The sequence below is a fragment of the Pan paniscus genome, chromosome 13 (genome assembly GCF_029289425.2).
Source record: "Pan paniscus chromosome 13, NHGRI_mPanPan1-v2.0_pri, whole genome shotgun sequence".
Classification (NCBI taxonomy): domain Eukaryota; kingdom Metazoa; phylum Chordata; class Mammalia; order Primates; family Hominidae; genus Pan; species Pan paniscus.
The window spans coordinates 129,716,905-129,734,925 of NC_073262.2; the positions used below are offsets into that span (position 1 = coordinate 129,716,905).

General features: G+C 39.8%; 1 protein-coding gene across 1 annotated transcript in view; it reads right to left on the reverse strand.

Moving 5' to 3' along the window:
* Positions 1-18,021, reverse strand: part of COL4A4 (collagen type IV alpha 4 chain) — a 163,432-nt gene that overhangs the window by 95,728 nt on the left and 49,683 nt on the right. The window contains exons 8-19 of the mRNA XM_003821828.5: positions 17,545-17,613; positions 14,602-14,637; positions 12,134-12,196; positions 11,743-11,778; positions 11,491-11,532; positions 6,852-6,932; positions 6,025-6,078; positions 5,676-5,735; positions 4,752-4,796; positions 4,390-4,443; positions 2,496-2,565; positions 1,576-1,680 (exon numbers count right to left, since the gene is read on the reverse strand). Coding sequence (XP_003821876.2) covers positions 1,576-1,680; positions 2,496-2,565; positions 4,390-4,443; positions 4,752-4,796; positions 5,676-5,735; positions 6,025-6,078; positions 6,852-6,932; positions 11,491-11,532; positions 11,743-11,778; positions 12,134-12,196; positions 14,602-14,637; positions 17,545-17,613 — 715 coding nt within the window. The remainder of the gene's footprint in view (positions 1-1,575; positions 1,681-2,495; positions 2,566-4,389; positions 4,444-4,751; positions 4,797-5,675; positions 5,736-6,024; positions 6,079-6,851; positions 6,933-11,490; positions 11,533-11,742; positions 11,779-12,133; positions 12,197-14,601; positions 14,638-17,544; positions 17,614-18,021) is intronic.

Genomic DNA, 18,021 nt, shown 5'->3' on the forward strand with positions numbered 1-18,021 from the left:
CATTGGATGAACCTGGGTGCTGCCTGCTGCCTTGTCCCATTGCCAAGAAGAATGCTTAACCACCTGCCAACAGGGAGAATGGGCTACAGTGTGTGGCATCTTGCAGTATTGTCCACCCAACTGTAGAGCATGAAGTCAATAGAGTAAGTTGTGACAGCATTAAATTTTTTTTATTATAAAAGAAATGAGTGGGATAGAAGAGTGTGTCACATACCGAAAATGTATACTTCTGTGTATTTTTGTCTGAATCACCTGTACATATGGATACATACATGTTTGTGTAATGTAAATGTATATGTTTTGCATATAAATGTAAAATCAAATGCATTTCTTACTATGGGTCATAGTCAAGATTTGAAAGCTATTGGGTTAATTTATTTTTTAAAACCTTGTGAATTAAGAGGTTTCCTGGGTTTGAATCCACTAGAGACACTTGTTACTTACTATTAGATATTCATTTTAATATGCTGGAGACACTATTCTATTACAAACAAGCCTGATTGGAGAATTCTAAGACCAGAGTCCAGTGCTTTCTGACCAACAGAATACTCTATATTATTTATATACTCCTGGGTCAGTTAGGCTAAGGCTGTGCTATCTAAAGGTTAAGTGAACTAGACAAAGCTTTTCCACCTTTGTGGTTACTGAATCCTGCAAACCGAAAGCTAGATTCATGGAAGATTAAACAAGAGTTTTGTAGTTAGCAGTTGAATATCTCAGAAAATTTCTCACTTCTTCTCAGTAAATATAACAAGAGACACAGGCTGGGTAAAACTACGTTTACTCAAGACTTTTCTCCTCACAGGTTTAATCAATTCTCCTGGGTTCACAGACTGCAAATACCCTCTAAACTTCAATTCCTAATCTTACTAGGAATATTAACCAGCGCAGCACCTGAAGGAGTTCAAAGTCCTTATGCCAACAGGACTCTTTCCCAGGCTTTTTACCAAATGCCACTGTGGCCCATCATTTTCTTATTTTTGTTTTTGAGGCGAGGGAAGAAGACTTTTTTAAAGTAATTATGAATGAAAGTTTTTTTAATCATAATTTTTACTTCCACCTTTCATGCAGGAGATTTAAGCGAGGGATTAGGTGAATGTACTAAATTTTACAAGTAGATGTCAACAGGGAGAGCCTTCCAGAAGGGTGGGAAAACATGGGGAAACACTAATCCTAGCAGTGGTTTCCAAGCCTTATCTGCATTCGATAACTTTGTGGGAGGCCTGTTGTTATACATACATATTCCTTACAACACCCCTATGATATTGATTGAATGTTCTGGGGTGCAGCTGAGAAACCTGTATTCCTCCCAAGTAAGTGATTAATTGGTTTGAGTTCAGTGGTTCTTAACCTTGGCTATATGTTACAAATACAGGAGCGCTTCTACAGTATCAGATCCCCAGGCCCATCTCCCAAGAGTCCAACATTCTTGGTCTGGGGTGTGCACAGGCGTCAGTATTATTTTACACAATCCTAAGGTGATTCCAGTATCAGCTACAGTTGAAAGCTACTGGTGCTGATGATGATGCAGGAAATCTGACCTGTAAAAGCCAGGGCACATCAGGGCATCCGTACCTGCACAGGCTTCCCCTGGTCTGCCCAAGAGACCTGGGGGACCAGGTGGTCCAACATCCCCTGTTTCTCCATAGCGGCCAGGGAACCCTGGGTCCCCTGGTGGGCCTGCCAAAGATAATGGTACATGAGAATAAACAAATGATATGTGCATTTTAAAATTCAGACAACAATTACTTTTTGTGAGACTCAGTAAAGTATAATTAGGAGACATTTTTGCAGTTTCTCATTACATTTAAAACGAAATATCTTAAATGTGAACCGCTTTGGCTGTGCCTCTTCCTCAGACACGTGAACTTTGAATGGGGCTCTTTGTCACTGATTTAGGCTACTCCTTTTGGTGGCAGCATCTTGATAGGTGTTAGTCAAATAGTTTTGTTTTTGTTTTTGTTTTCAGATGGAGTCACCCTCTGTCACCCAGGCAGGAGTGCATGATCTCAGCTCACTGCAACCTCCACCTCCCAGGTTCAAGTGATTCTCATGCCTCAGCCTCCCAAGTAGCTGGGATTACAAGCATGTGCCACCACACCCAGCTAATTTTTGTATTATTAGTAGAGATGGGATTTCACCATGTTGGCCAGGCTGGTCTCGAACTCCTGACCTCAAGTGATCTGCCTGCCTCAGCCTTCCAAAGTACTAGGGTTACAGGCGTGAGCCACTGAACCCAGCCAGTAAAATAGTTTCATACAATTTTTAGCGATTAAAAATAGACTTTCTGAAAGATAACAATAAAAATCCCAGCATACAGTATATGTACTGAAAAAAACCTCATGCACATGTGTAATTATACACTCATGCTACGGTTCGTGCATTCAGCCTGCCTAGTGTGCAAGCTATGGAAATACTGGGCCAGACTCCTCTGTCCTGGCCACTCAACTCCTATTTCTGCATAATTTATGGAGGAACTGAATAGGAACACAAACCTTTGAGTGGAAGAGGTGGAGTCACCAAAACACCTGGTGGTCCTGGGTGCCCTCGATTTCCAGGATCCCCCTGAAATCATTCATTCATTCACTTTTTAAAGGAATATTAATTTTACTCATGTTGCCTGGCATTAAACCAGTATTAGAACGATCATGTGCACATTCATATAAGAAGCAGAGATTATAGGCTGACTAGAGAAATGAAGCATCCATGGAGTTTTAGGAGCAGCAAAGATGCATCTAATCTCTTATCTACAAGTAGTGGAAGTAAATAGCAAGTCACAAAGCTTCCACAAAAGAAAAGAAATTTAACTCCAGTGAAATTATTCTATGCCTATAAATTGGATACCTCTGATGTCACCAAGTTTCTTAGATATACTATGAGCATTAATGTCTGACTTGGCATCAATGACAAATAGTTTATTCACCTAACAAGGTCCGAATCTACATTTTATTTTAGCAACAAATAGTGTCCCCCTAAATTGTGTTCCTTTAATGCCACCATGGCTTTAAGGGAACACAATTCCCTTGCACATGCTGAGCAAGTGCCAGATGTGAGGTCACAGAAGTTAAAAAGGAAAGAAAAAATGCAGTGGTGTTGAAAGCAGAAAACTCTCTAAGATGCCCTCTGTTTCTAATCTCAATGAGCCCATGAATTTTTTTAAACTGTCATGATTATTCACCTTCAAAAGGATCACTTCTCAAATGTAGAACATAATAATGCTTAATATGACACTGATATGATAATATGATAATCATGCATAATAACACACAGCATGCATTAAAGTACTATACAGTCAGCACTCTTATACAAAATATTTTAAAAAAATAACAATCCAATGATAAAAATAATAAAACAATGGAATATGACAACTGTTTACATAGCATTTACATTGTATTAGAGATTATAAGTAACCTAGAGATGATTTAAAATATAAGATATGGCGTGTGTAAGTATTATGCAAATACTACATCATTTTACGTCAGGGACTTGAGCATCTGAGGGTTTTGGTAGCCTAGGGGTTCTGAAACTAATCTCCCACAGATAACAAGGGACAACTGATATGGTTTGGCTGTGCCCCCAGCTAAATCTCATCTTGAATGGTAACTCCTACAATTCTCACCTGTTGTGGAAGGAACCCAGTGGGAGGTGATTGAATTATGGGGGTGTGTCTTTCCTGCGCTATTCTTTTTTTTTTTTTTTTTTTTTTTTGAGATGGAGTCTCACTCTGTTGCCCAGGATGGAGTGCAGTGGTGTGATCTCGGCTCACTGCAAGCTCCACCTCCCAGGTTCACGCCATTCTCCTGCCTCAGCCTCCCAAGTAGCTGGGACTACAGGCGCCCACCACCACGCCTGGCTAATTTTGTTTTTGTATTTTTAGTAGAGACGGGGTTTCACCGTGTTAGCCAGGATGGTCTCGATCTCCTGACCTCATGATCTGCCCGCCTCGGCCTCCCAAAGTGCTGGGATTATAGGCTTGAGCCACCACGCCCAGCCTTTCCTGTGCTATTCTTGTGATAGTGAATGAGTCTCACAAGATAATGGTTTTAAAAAATAGGAGTTTCCCTGTACAAACTCTCTCTTTGCCTGCTGCCATCCATGTAAGACGTGACTTGCTCCTTCTTGCCTTCTGCCATGATTGTGAGGCCTCCCCAGCCACGTGGAACTGTAAGTCCATTTAACCTCTTTCTTTTGTAAATTGTCCAGTCTTGGATATGTCTTTATCAGCAACATGAAAAACAGACTAATGTAACAATTGAATAAAAAATTAACTGTATCTCTTATAAAAATTCCATTCTTGATTGATTCCTGGCAATACTTTTAAAAATAAATTAGATAATATTAAGGATATAAACTTTTATCAGGATATATTAAAATAGGCTCACTTTTTACCTTTGGGCCAATTAATCCAAATAGCCCAGGATCTCCAACCAGTCCTAGTTCTCCCTACAAACAAGCACAAACATGCCTTAAAAAAAAAAAAGTGACTGGGTGACAAATTATCTCATTCTCATTTAATTTAAGCAACACATTGCCCACTGAGACCATGCAAAGTCTTAACACTGTTCATCAGTTGCATCAGACAATCTTGTGCTTCAATTTTTGCACCCACAGCTAAATCCTGCAATCCATAAAATGAATGTGTCTGCCTTCCTAATTACTGTGTTTGCACGCAACAGTACAACTTCTGAATTATACTAAATTGCATTTACTAATGAAATGTATTTATTATCTCTATAATGAGGTACATTTACCTTTAATCCTGGAAAACCTGGAGATCCATAGGAACCAGGATCCCCCTAATAAATTCACAAAAATCAGGATAAACAGAATTAAATCAGAATGCATTAACCAGCTCAGTGCATCATTTTTCACCTTATCAAATTGTTCCATGGATATTTGGTCCTGTTTGCAAAGCTAGCTGAATAAAAGGAAATAAATATAAAATAGATTCCATTTCTTTATAACATTTGCTACTTGAAGTGATCCTCAGTCTTATTCAAAAAATCCATGTCATTGCCAGTGTTTTAATTAAGAATGTATTTTTGTTGTCGTTGCTTTTCCAAATTTAATTTACTTAACTTAGTGCTTGCACTGGGCCAAATATCTTTAAAATCTCTGCAATATAATTTGCCTGGAAATTAATAGTTGCTCTGTGCATCATTAGCAATAAAAATGACCATGGAAACCAATATTGCCCCATTCAGTACTAAATCTAGAACCAAATAAACTCAATGCCCATGCCAGCTGCGGTCTGGCCTCCATGGTGACTCTATGAATGGGCTTTCTATTAGTGACATGTGGTGATGTTTGGAGCTTAATATTGTACTTTTTTTCTAGCTACTGCCCCTATATCACCATGTTGTTTCCTCGAATAGACTTAAATTAACTATTCCAAGCTACTTTCCTACTGGCACTGAGGTGCCAGACAAGAGATGCCACAATCCTGTCACTTTTCCCAAATTCTTCTATCTTTTGCTTGCCTGTTTTATCTAAATGATGTCAATGGAAGGATGCTCTGGGATATTTAGATATTCCATAATTCTCGTCCAAAATGTTTTGTTCTTACATGAGCTATTCTTCGCTTTTGAGCTTGTGGGACTACTGACCTGGTTTTATAAAAACATGAAAGAGAAATATCTCCAAATTCACTGATGTTAACAGCAAATGATGCTTACCCGAGGCCCTGGAAATCCAGGAATACCTTTTTCTCCTTTTGCCCCAATACCAGATTCTCCCTTTAAGAGATGACAACATTTAGAGGGGTTCAAGCAATAATATTTCAGCAATAGGGAAAGCAATATTTCAGCAATAGGGAAAAAAAACAAAATGAGAAACAAAAATTATTGTCAGCAGCTTAAAGAAAACTTGAGAATAGAGGCTCTATAGTATTATGATAAGATAGTGAAAAATTCTGGTAATATATATTAGCACTTAAAGCAATGATAAAGACCATGAGAAATAACATTTTAAGTTAAGATAGTACATCACACAAATGAAAAAAAAAAAGGTACTTAAATAAACTACCTTGCGTCCTGGTGGTCCTGGCAGTCCAACCATTCCAGGAATTCCTTTTATACCCTAAAAATTACAATGAATATAATTTGGTCTGTTCTTATTATTTAACATACTGAATTCCATCTCCTTCAGAAATCATCTCTTTTTACAATCTGTTTCACCTTAAAAAAAAAATCTTAAGCGATTACTCTTCACCTGTTCTAATCAGCACACTTATAAACCAGATACTATTTGAGCCAGTTCTCTATGTGAGAGGTATATGGGATACCACAGTGGACCACGGAACCAGGCAGCAGATACAATTTGGGAATGCAGCCATTGAAAAAGTGGCTTACTTTGAGCAAAGTAAAGAAATTTAACCCAGCAATTGAAAAGCAACAACAGAATCTGCATGTGGCACCAATAATACCAGCACTGGTAGCTGACAGAGGGATTAATATTTGCCAAGAATCTATTACGGCCCAGTTCTATGCATTTGTTACCTTCTCAATTATCAAGACATCAAACTCATCTGTAACATCTAAAGGACAACTGGGCTTCCGGTGGTCTTTTCAATCCACACGTCAAAACAACATTAACAAGCACATGTCATAATTTAGCAGCCTGAGCTAGGTCTGCCACTCAGCAGCTGGGTAAACTTGAGAACACTGGGAACCTTCCAAGCCTCATTTTCAATGCCTCACGATGGGGCCAATAGTAGTACCAACCTATTAAAGTAGGTTTGAAACTAGTGCAGTGATGCACAGAAAGACCTCTGTACTTTGCTGCCACAGATCCATGTCAAAAAATATTTTCTACTGCTACTTTCCAAGGTGACATATGGATTTGGGAATTACCTTTTCTCCTTTATAGAGACGAAAGTCAGGTGGCTCCACCAACAGGGTGGGTCCAGGAGAACCTTGCTGACCAACCTCACCCTTAAAAAAAAAAGCAAGATAATGAAAATTTCATATTAATTTATGTTTTGAAGGTTTTCACCCATGTATTGTGGTATAATGCTTCCAATCCTATGTGTCATGGATTTAAAATACAAGTTGTGGCAAGTACATCATAGAATATAAAAGGATATTTATTTTCTTATAAAAATTTAATACACACTTATTGTTAAAAATAAATTTAAAAAATGAAAATGATTCTTAATCCTACTATCCAGGGCCAGGCACGGTGGCTCACGCCTGTAATCCGAGCACTTTGGGAGGCCGAGGTGGGTGGATCACGAGGTCAGGAGATCGAGACCATCCTGGCTAACACGGTGAAACCCCGTCTCTACTAAAAATACAAAAAAAAAAAAATTAGCCGGGCGTGGTGGCAGGCGCCTGTAGTCCCAGCTACTCGGGAGGCTGAGGCAGGAGAATGGCATGAACCTGGGAGGTGGAGCTTGCAGTGAGCAGAGATCGTGCCACTGCATTCCAGCCTGGGCGACAGAGCGAGACTCCATCTCAATAAATAAATAAATAAATAAATAAATAAATAAATAAATAAATAAATAAAAAATCCTACTATCCGGAAGTAATCTCTATTAAAACTTTTTTTTTTTTTTTTTTGAGATGGAGTTTCACTCTTGTTGCCCAGGCCAGAGTGCAATGACGCGATCTCGGCTCACAGCAACCTCCGCCTCCCGGGTTCAAGCCATTCTCCTGTCTCAGCCTCCAGAGTAGCTGGGATTACAGGCATGCGCCACCACGCCCGGCTAATTTTGTATTTTTAGTAGAGACGGGGGTTTCTCCATGTTGGTCAGGCTGGTCTCGAACTCCGGACCTCAGGTGATCCGCCCGCCTCGGCCTCCCAAAGTGCTGGGATTACAAGCGTGAGCCACCGCACCTGGCCTATTAAAACTTTGATATAATTTTTGGTGGTGTGTGTACATATGTGTATATATGTACATATATGTGTATATAGGTGAATAAACAATTTGTTTTATGTTTATGAAAATATAATCAGAATACTATAAATATATAAACATGATTTAAAATATACAGCATATTTTATTAAATTTTTAAATAATTTTATATTTTTCTTACAATATTTTGTGAGCCTTTTTCTATTATACTAAAATCTCTTCAGGATCCTGATTTTTTTTTTTTTTTTTTTTTTTTTTTTTGAGACAGAGTGTTCTCTGTCACTCAGGCTGGGGCACAATGGCGCAATCTCAGCTGACTGCAACCTCTGCCTCCCGGGCTCAAGTGATTCTTGTGCCTCAGCCTCCTGAGTACCTGGGATTACAGATAATGCACCATCGTGCCCAGCTAATTTTTGTATTTTCAGTAGAGATGGGATTTCGCCATGTTGGCCAGGCTGGTCTCAAACTCCTGGCCTCACGTAACAATCCTGATTTTTAGTGCCAATAAATAATCTATCATAAGAATGTACTGTGATGTATTAAGCCATCTCACTCTGGTTAGATTAGATTATTTCTATTTGTTTTCAATAATATTTTAAAACTGTAAAATAATAGCCAAAATTTTTATTTATGCCATGATAGATGTTTTTCTACTGAAGAAAAGAATGTTTCTTGAATGAATTTTGCCACAATCATAAATTCTCACCATTAATTAGAAAATAAATATTTTGTGCTTTTCTGGGTATTACTATTATTCTACACTTAGTTGATCTTTCTTTTTGTCATAGTTAAGAACAGGCTATATATAGGTTACCCATGTTTGCAAACCAGGCCCTTACTGGCTCTGTCACTTGGGGCAAGTTCCTTAAAACCTCTCTCAGTCCTCATTTCCTTACTTCCTTGAAACCTCATTTTTCTTCTCTGTGAAATGGAGATTGTAATATTACCTACCTCAAACTATTCTTCCATTGAATAGATAATATACATAAAATGCTTCCCGTGTTGAGGGTAACAAAGTAAATTCCCCAATATATCATTACTAAAACTACTAATGCTTTTGATACGTGGAATTTTTAGAAGAATATCAAGTTTAAATAGAAAAAAAAAAAAGAGTTCAATTTCTACCTAAACCTGGGAAATTGAAGAAAAGCCAGATTAGAAACATTGTCTGTTTTGTTTTTTTTTTCCTTGATTTATCTACACACCTAACACAGTGTTGGTGTAGCACCTGCCCTAAAGATATCTGCTGCGTGAATAAACCATTGAACAAGCACATGAACAAAACATGAGTAAAAGCATAGCATGTATTGGTAAAGATAGCCACTCTTATTCTTGTAATTGAGATAAACCTGAACAAAACCCTTAAAAGCTGACAAGCAGCCGGCTTCTTCAAAATATTGGTCATACTGCTATTTTTTTTCATATTGTAAAAGTACCATATACTCAGCATAGTCAAAAGTACAAAGAAGGAAAACTATGAAGAATTAAAATGTAAAAGGTCCATAATTATATCATGTAGGCATAAATAGCAACCATTTAGGGCAGTGTTTCTTAAAATGAGGTGGGCAAACATGCTCTAGAACATCTGAGAATTCTGCATCAATATTTTATCTTATTTTATTTATTTATATTTTTTGAGACATAGTCTCACTCTGTCACCCAGGCTGGAGTGAAATGGCACAATCTTGGCTCACTGCAACTGCCACCTCCCAGGTTCAAGCAATTCTCCCGCCTCAGCCTCCCAAGTAGCTGGGACTACAGGCACACGCCACCATACCCGGCTAATTTTTGTATTTTTAGCAGAGACGGGGTTTCACCATGTTCACCAGGCTGGTCTCGAACTCCTGACCTCAGGTGATCCACCCGCCTCGGCCTCCCAAAGTACTGGGATTACAGGCGTGAGCCACTGGGCCTGGCCCAAAATTGTAAAATTATGTGTTCATTCACCTGACAATCTAAAAGAATTAAGGTAAGCACATTTGAGATCATTTGAATGGCCACCTCATAGCCAAATACTTCCAAGTTATTCCACAGCCTGAGTTTGCAAATGTGTCTGATTGGACTGGCGCGGAAAGTCACTAAGATGCCAATGCTTGCTGGATTCTGCAATGGCGCACGGGCTCCTGTGGCTTCGACGAATATATTCCAGAGCTCCATGGCTTCCCAAACTTGAAAAACATTGTTTTGGTATATTTTCATTCAGTCATTTCTACAAGCCAGAGATTCTCAAGGTTGGGGGAAGGGGAAAGTAGTTAGGCAACCCCTTCCCGCAGGGACATTTGGCAATGTTTTGATACATTTTAAGTTGTCACGATTGGAGGGACAGGATGCTACTGACATCTAGTGGGGAGAGGCCAGGGATGTGGCCAAACATCCTGTAATTCACAGGACAGCCTCCACAACAATGAAATAGCAGCAGCCTGAGGTTGAGAAATCCCTCTCTGTGTATATTTTAATGTCTTTCTTGTTGCCGTTGCTTTTACAAAGTTGAGTTTACATTTTTGTACCTGTACTTTCTCTTCAGCATATCACAGGCACTTCCCCACTTCATGAAGTCATCATACGTATTTTTGACTCTTGTGCCATTCTGTTAAATGACTATACCATGACTTACTCAATCACGCTGGAACTCCATGAGAGCAGGGATCAGGTCTGTCTTGCTAAATCCCCACACCCAGTGTCAGTCCTAGCTTGGCATGGAGCAGATGCTTAATATTGACTTGCCCTCAGTTGTTGAAAGAGCCACTCACCTACTGCTGGATGTTCAGATTGTTTCCAGGTGAGTTGCCTTTTTAAATCACTTTTTTCTTTCTTTTTTTTTTTTTATTTTTGAGACAGAGTCTTGCTTTGTCACCAGGCTGGAGTGCAGTGGCGTTATCTTGGCTCACTGCAACCTCCGCCTCCCAGGTTCAAGCAATTCTCCTGCCTCAGCCTCCCGAGTAGCTGGGACTACAGGCACGCACCACCACGCCCAGCTAATTTTTGTATTTTTAGTAGAGACGGGGTTTCACCATGTTGGCCAGGATGGTCTCAGTCTCTTGACCTCGTGATCCACCCGCCTCAGCCTCCCAAAGTGCTGGAATTACAGGCATCAGCCATCGTGCTCAGCCCTTAAATCACTTTTCTAAAGCTTATTCTTACTAAGTTTTACATGTCAGCCAAAAGGACAGTGGGTGTGAGTGGCAGGGGGAGGAGACAGGGAGGACAGGCATAGAAAAGGAGTGGGTTGGAGATTGTGTATTGCTCAGTGCTCTTGGTTCCAGTCATTTATATTTATATTTATATGCATATTTAAGGGTGGAGTTTAGGATTTATGTGAAATTAAGCAAAACAAATCCGTGATTTGACAAAGCTGTTACTCTGGACATAATATATTGTCAAAAATGTTCAATCTGTTTGCTAGGGTGAAATGTGTTGCACAAATTAACCCGAATGTAGTGTTAAATTGTGTCAGATCTTTCATTTTACAGTCAAGGGTAATGGTGCCATAATAATTCGGCAAAGAAAAGTTCTCAGCCATAAAATTGGGCAGTGACTAGATAATGAGTACAAGTTCAAATAATCAGAACAGCCTCCACCCCTGAGCAGCACACACACGTCACCATCTGCTCCTCAGAGCAAGAGGGAATTCTTACCGGGTCTCCCATTTGCCCCTTTACTCCCACACCGGGATTTCCCTGAGAAAGAAATGAAAAAGAATCTAATTGCTTTTGAATTTTAAAAAAGTAATTAAAAGCAATTAAGACTTCTGGCTACACAATATATTGCAGTTCATGGAATACTTTGGGAAGTCTGATAAGAGGAAAGCCATCATTCTGACAAATATCAGTGGTCAACCATTTCATTGTTCAGGGCTCTATTGATGTATCTTGCTCATGACTGCCTACCTTCAAACCTGGACGCCCTGGTTGGCCCGGAGGTCCCTAAATCAAGGGAGAAAAAAACACAAATCAATCATCAGACATAGAAATAAGAATGTGCCTTCTTTTGTTACCCCAAAATAGGGTCCTATTTAGGAAACCCTTAATTTTAAAACACGCAGTGATGCAGTTTCTATCATGGATGGGCTGTTTTCTGTGAAGATGATGTCAGTGGCTCATCTGCAGGGACCTGTGCTTCAAGATGGAGTCCCACTGATAATGGTGGGTTTTCAGTGATTCATCGATTATAATCTCTCAAACGGCCCACCTGTGTCTGACCCAAAATGGCAACGTTGCTTCTTTATTTTCATGTAGAATCTGGTTTTTAAAGGGATCACATCAGCAGTGCTGTACTTACCACTAACCCTGGCTCTCCAGGATATCCTGTGGGACCCGCCGGTCCTCCTGCCCCCCAAGATCCCTAAACATGAGAAAAATCAGTGCATCTGTTACCCAAAATTGTAATCATCTTTCACAGAAAGAGTTGCGTGTGATCCCATGTGGATAAAAACCTGTAAAGAAATCACAGCCGCCAGCACATCTGCCCTGCTAGGACATTTTCAACAGCAGCTTTGATGCAGCCCTAAAAGGGCACCAAGCAGTCCGGGCGCAGTGGTTCACACCTGTAATCCCAGCACTTTGAAAGGCCAAGTGGGGCAGATCACGAGGTCAGGAGATCGAGACCATCCTGGCCAACATGGTGAAACCCCGTCTCTACTAAAAATACAAAAATTAGATGGGCCTGGTGGCAGGCGCCTGTAGTCCCAGCTACTCGGGAGGCTGAGACAGGAGAATCGCTTGAACCAGGGAATCGGAGGTTGCAGTGAGCTGAGATTGCACCACTGCACTCCAGCCTGGCAAAAGAGCAAGACTCTGTCTCAAAAAAAAAAAAAAAAAAAAAAAGCACCAAGCTAAAGGTAGCAGCACTCTAGTAGTTGTGATAAATTCCTTCATTTAGGGTCCAGTTAAGACCCAGAAATCAATCTACCTATTTACAAATACATCCTGTGATAACAAAAGTGGAGAACAAAGAAAATGCATTACTACCTACTCCTAAATTCTGTTACAATTTTGATATACATTAGGATGCTTTTAAAGTATTATTATTAATTAACATTATATATTAATGTATTTATACTTTTTAGTATATTTTTAAAACATGGTCTGCAGGATCTCAAATTGGGGAAATATAGTCCCTAATTTGAGATCAAGATGAGTCAGCCATACAAAATTTTCTACAACTTGTAAGTTGTAACACAACTATACACAAATTGTCAACAAAAGGTTACAGCCAGGCTAGCCTGGAAGTGTGGAGAGATGTTCCCTGGGCTCCTGCTGACTCTGCCCAAGTCAAATGATTGGGGAGTGTATAATGAAATTACTCTGTTTAGGAGGATGAACTGATATTTATTTTAACAGCAACATTGAGGTATCACATTTATTACATGGACCTGAGCTTCAATCGTAGTAAGGAAACCAGCCCAGGAAAGTCGTTCCATCACTAGCCAGAAGTTACAGGGCAAAATTATAGCTTAACTTTTGGAAGGCAAAATGGAGTCTCTGTCGCCCAGGCTGGAGTGCAGTGGTGCGATCTTGGCTCACTGCATCTTCTGCCTCCTGGGTTTTAGCAGCTCTCTGCCTCAGCCTCCCAAGTAGCTGGGATTACAGGCACGCACCACCACGTCTGGCTAATTTTTGTATTTTTAGTAGAGACGGGGTTTCACCATCTTGGCTAGGCTGGTCTTGAACTCCTGACCTCGTGATCCACCCGCCTCAGCCTCCCAAAGTGCTGGGATTACAGGTGTGAGCCACCTCACCCAGTCTTTTTTTTTTTTTTTTTTTTTTTTTTGAGATGGAGTTTCAGTCTTGTTGCCCAGGCTGGAGTGCAATGGTGCCATCTCAGCTTACTGCAAGCTCCGCCTTCCGGGTTCGAGTGATTCCCTGGCTTAGCCTCCTGAGTAGCTGGGATTGTAGGTACGTGCCACCACGCCTCGCTAATTTCGTATTTTTAGTAGATAGGGGCTTTCACCATGTTGGCCAGGCTGGTCTCAAACTCCTGACCTCGTGATCCACCTGCTTTGGCCTCCCAAAGTGCTGGGATTACAGGCATGAGCCACCACGCCTGGCCGGCAAAAATGCTCTCAATTTTAATCTTGTAAACATCGAAAAACTGGAAAGACTAATATAATCATTGAATTGCTGGTCTGGGCGGCCCTCAGTGCCCCTACAGAAAACAAAATTATAAGTGAAGCATTTTTGCAAAAATATCATAACACAAAGATTATGCACTATGAATACTCAAATTGTGGCATTTGTGATTCACACATTTACCGTTTAGTTTTGTGAAACTTTCGCACATCAGAAACATCAGAGAGATGAAGATGGGCAAAATATTAAATATAATATACAAATACTGATTCACCAGGCAAAATGGTAGCGAGAAGCAATGCAAGATTATTCTAGCTGGTATATATTATACATGTAGTTGCTAAGTGGACTCACTTTCCTAAATATTAAGTGGCTGCATATACCTGAGTAATGCCACAAGATCATTAGAAGACAGAAGAGGAAGACAGGAGGGAGCTTGATGAGCTTCAAGAACAGCTTCATGGGCATGAGACTGGTGCAGTTACACAGGGCCCCATGCTTCATGTTCTGCGGTCGCCATCTTGAAATGCTTAATAATTTTTGAACAGGGAACCCACATTTTCATTTTGCACTAGGTGAGCCGCACAAATTATGTAGCTGGCTTTGCTGGGATTAAAACGTGGATCATAGGCTATTTGAGGAGGAAATAGAAGCATAGAGCCTGCTCAGAAGACTTACTGGTAAGCCAGGCAGTCCTGGGTCCCCTCTGTCTCCCTGCAAAAATAAGAATGCATTGCTTTAAGTCCACACAATGTTCCTAAAACAGAGATTATGTAAAAATAGAAATATACACAAAATTATCTGGACTCATCTAACTGCAGTTTGTTCAATTTTTTTGGTGTTGACTAAAATTGAGGAAGGGATATGCGGAGGTGATTTTCTTTCTCCTTAAGCTCTGAATTCTCCTTCTACCCAACAGAGAAAGGTCGCTGAAGTAATGACATGGAATCAAAATGAGATTTTTTCTTTGTTTAAATTGTTCTAAATTCTCAATCCAGTGGTCCCGTTTCCTCACAGTTTACCTGTTGCTGGTCTGTTTCCACACCTTGCTATGCTTTATAAACATCGTGACCCCCTTGACTACCCTAGAGTGGACAGAAAAGAAACTCAGGTGGAAATTGCCTCACACCAGCCTCTGTCTACCTCTATCGCTTGTGACTCTGTGCTGAGACTCAACCTACTTTAAAAGATCAAAGGCTATATATCTCTTGAATGAAGGCTCTTTTTTTAAAATGTAAAATATATGTAAGTTAAAATTTGACATTTCAACCTTTTTTTTTTTTTGAGATGGAGTCTCGCTCTTGTCGCCCAGGCTGGAGTGCAGTGGCGCCATCTCCGTTCACTGCAACCTCCACCTCCTGGGTTCAAGCAGTTCTCCTGCCTCAGCCTCCCAAATAGCTGGGATTACAGGCATGCGCCACCATGCCCAGCTAATTTTTTTGTATTTTTAGTAGACGGGGTTTCACCATGTTGGCCAGGCTGGTCTCGAACTCCTGACCTCAGGTAATCCACCCGCCTCGGCCTTCCAAAGTGCTGGGATTACAGGCGTGAGCCACCACGCCTGGCCCATTTCAACCACTTTTAAGTGTACAGGTAGTTCACTTAATGCCACTTAAGTGGCATTAAGTACATTCACATTGTTATTCACCCATGACCACCATCCATCTCCAAAACTCTTACGTCTCCTCCAGTGGAAACTCTGTTCTCATTAAACACTAACTCCCCATCCCTCTTCCTTGCAGCCACTGGCAACCACCCTTCTATTTTCCATCTGTATGAATTTGACTATTTTTCTATATAAGTGAAATCATATGATATTTGACTGGTTTTTTTCACTTAGCATAATATTATATCTTCAAGGTTCATCCATGTTGTTGTATGTGTCAGAATATCTTTCCTTTTTAAAGCTTTTACAGTCTTCCTTTGGATGAATATACCACATTTTGTTTATCCATTCATCTGTTGATGGACACGATTACTTCCACCTTTTGGCTACTGTGAATAAAGCTGCTATGAACATGCATGTACAAATATCCATTCAAGTCCTTGCTTTCAGTTCTTTGGGGTATATATCCAGAAGTGGAATTGCTGGATCATATAGTAATTCTATGTTTAATTTACTGAGGAATTACCATATTATTTTCCACAGTGGTTGCACCCTTGTCCATTCCCACCAGTAATGCATAAGGCTCCAACTCTCCATGTAGTTGCCAACAATTGCTAGATTTGTTTTTTTTAATCATAGCCATTAGAATGAGTATAAAGTGGATATAGACTCTTAAGAACATTGTCTCTCAAAGGTTATTGATCTACAGATCATTTTTATTAGGGATCTTCTGTTTCCCCTTAAGATAAGGAATTCTCTATATTCATCCCCCTTCTATATTTGTATGTCACATGTCCTCTATTACCACAATTACAAAAAAAATGCTCACTATAACTAATATGGGACATTACCATTTACAATGTGCTGCAATATAAATTATTATAACAGTCTTAACAACACTAAGAAAGGGGCGGGGTAAATATTATTTTAATCTTCTTTCACAAATAACGAACATGAGGCTGAGGAGGTTAAGGGAGTTGCTTAAAGTCACAGTGGAGAGTAAGCCTCAGTTCTCTCCTTCCAATACACCATACTGGTTCCTAGAATGACCCTGCTGTTGACGTTTAGTTTATTAATATATCATTTAAGCTATAAACAAATCCAACGTTCTTGCTGTTTAAGAAGGACAAATAGGCACAGAGGCTACACACATAAACGGTGAGCTTACTAAAGCGATCACTGCTCAGGTGTGTCCATTCTGCATGGCACAGAACCTAGGGTCTCATAGAAGCAATCTAGGACTAGTTCTATCTAATTGCTGCAGAATATTCTTCCTTAAGAGAAATGACCACACATCTTGAAAATGGGCTGTATTTTCCTGTTAATGCATCATTTCCACTGATCCCCATCACTCATCCATGGCTTCTCATCTGAGAGATGAGGTGGTCACTCAAGAGTTTATTTCTGAACATTTGGACATCACTCCCTGCTGAAAACACACCATTAAATGTATCAAGCAAAGTGCTATAAGGTTTACATCATTTTCAAGTTCAATAATGGTGACTTTTACTGTACTGGATGGCAAGTACTAATATTACAATGTTTTAATTACAAATAAATCAGTGGTCCTCCACTGGGGTGATTTCCCCCCAGGGGACATTTGGTAATGTCTGGATATACGCTTTGGGGAGTTCAGAGGTGGGGGATGCTATTGGCGTCTAATGAGTAGAGGCCAGAGGCCAGGGATGCTGCTCAACATCCTGTAATGCACAAGTCAGCCCCACACCAAATGAATATGTGGTCCACAATGTCAGGAGTTGAGAAATCTTGAAATAAATACATCCCTTGCAGTTCTGACTAGTTCAGAAGCAATGGAATTTTACAGTGCTGGAATTTTACTGGCGACTAAAGCCACTGCCTTCACACAAAAGCATGATGCCATCCCTGAGGGTCAGGGTAATTATAAAAATTGGTGTATTCAGGGACATTTTGAAGAAAAATCCTGTCTATTTCCTGCATGGGCTTACCTATTTGGAAGAAAAAAATTTTTAACCCATCATGATCATAATACTTACCTGAATACCTTTAACGGCACCTAAAATGAACACTGAATTTCCTTTTTCTCCCTTTTCCCCAGGATGGCCCTGAAAATAAAATATGTATGTACTTAACAGGAAAATAGCGTATTACCATTTCAGTATTTTCTTTTCTATATAAAATATAACTCATCAGTTAAAATTACCATTATTGACATGATTAACAAGCAGACATTTCTGTATCCTCTTCCATATTATTATCACCCTAAGGTTCTCACATATATTTACTCCATATTCAGTTAAGATCTGTTAAGGAATCTTCTAAGACAGAATATCTACTCATATATAGCTATTTAGCAGAAAATTTTCATATTTCCTTACAATATAAAACACATGCATTGTTCCTACAAATAACTAATTTTGCAATTGTTAATTTATGCCCTAGAAACAGTAAAACGTATATATAGAGAGAGATTTTATCCATTTCAGTACTTGTATTCAAAATAGGCCTAAGAA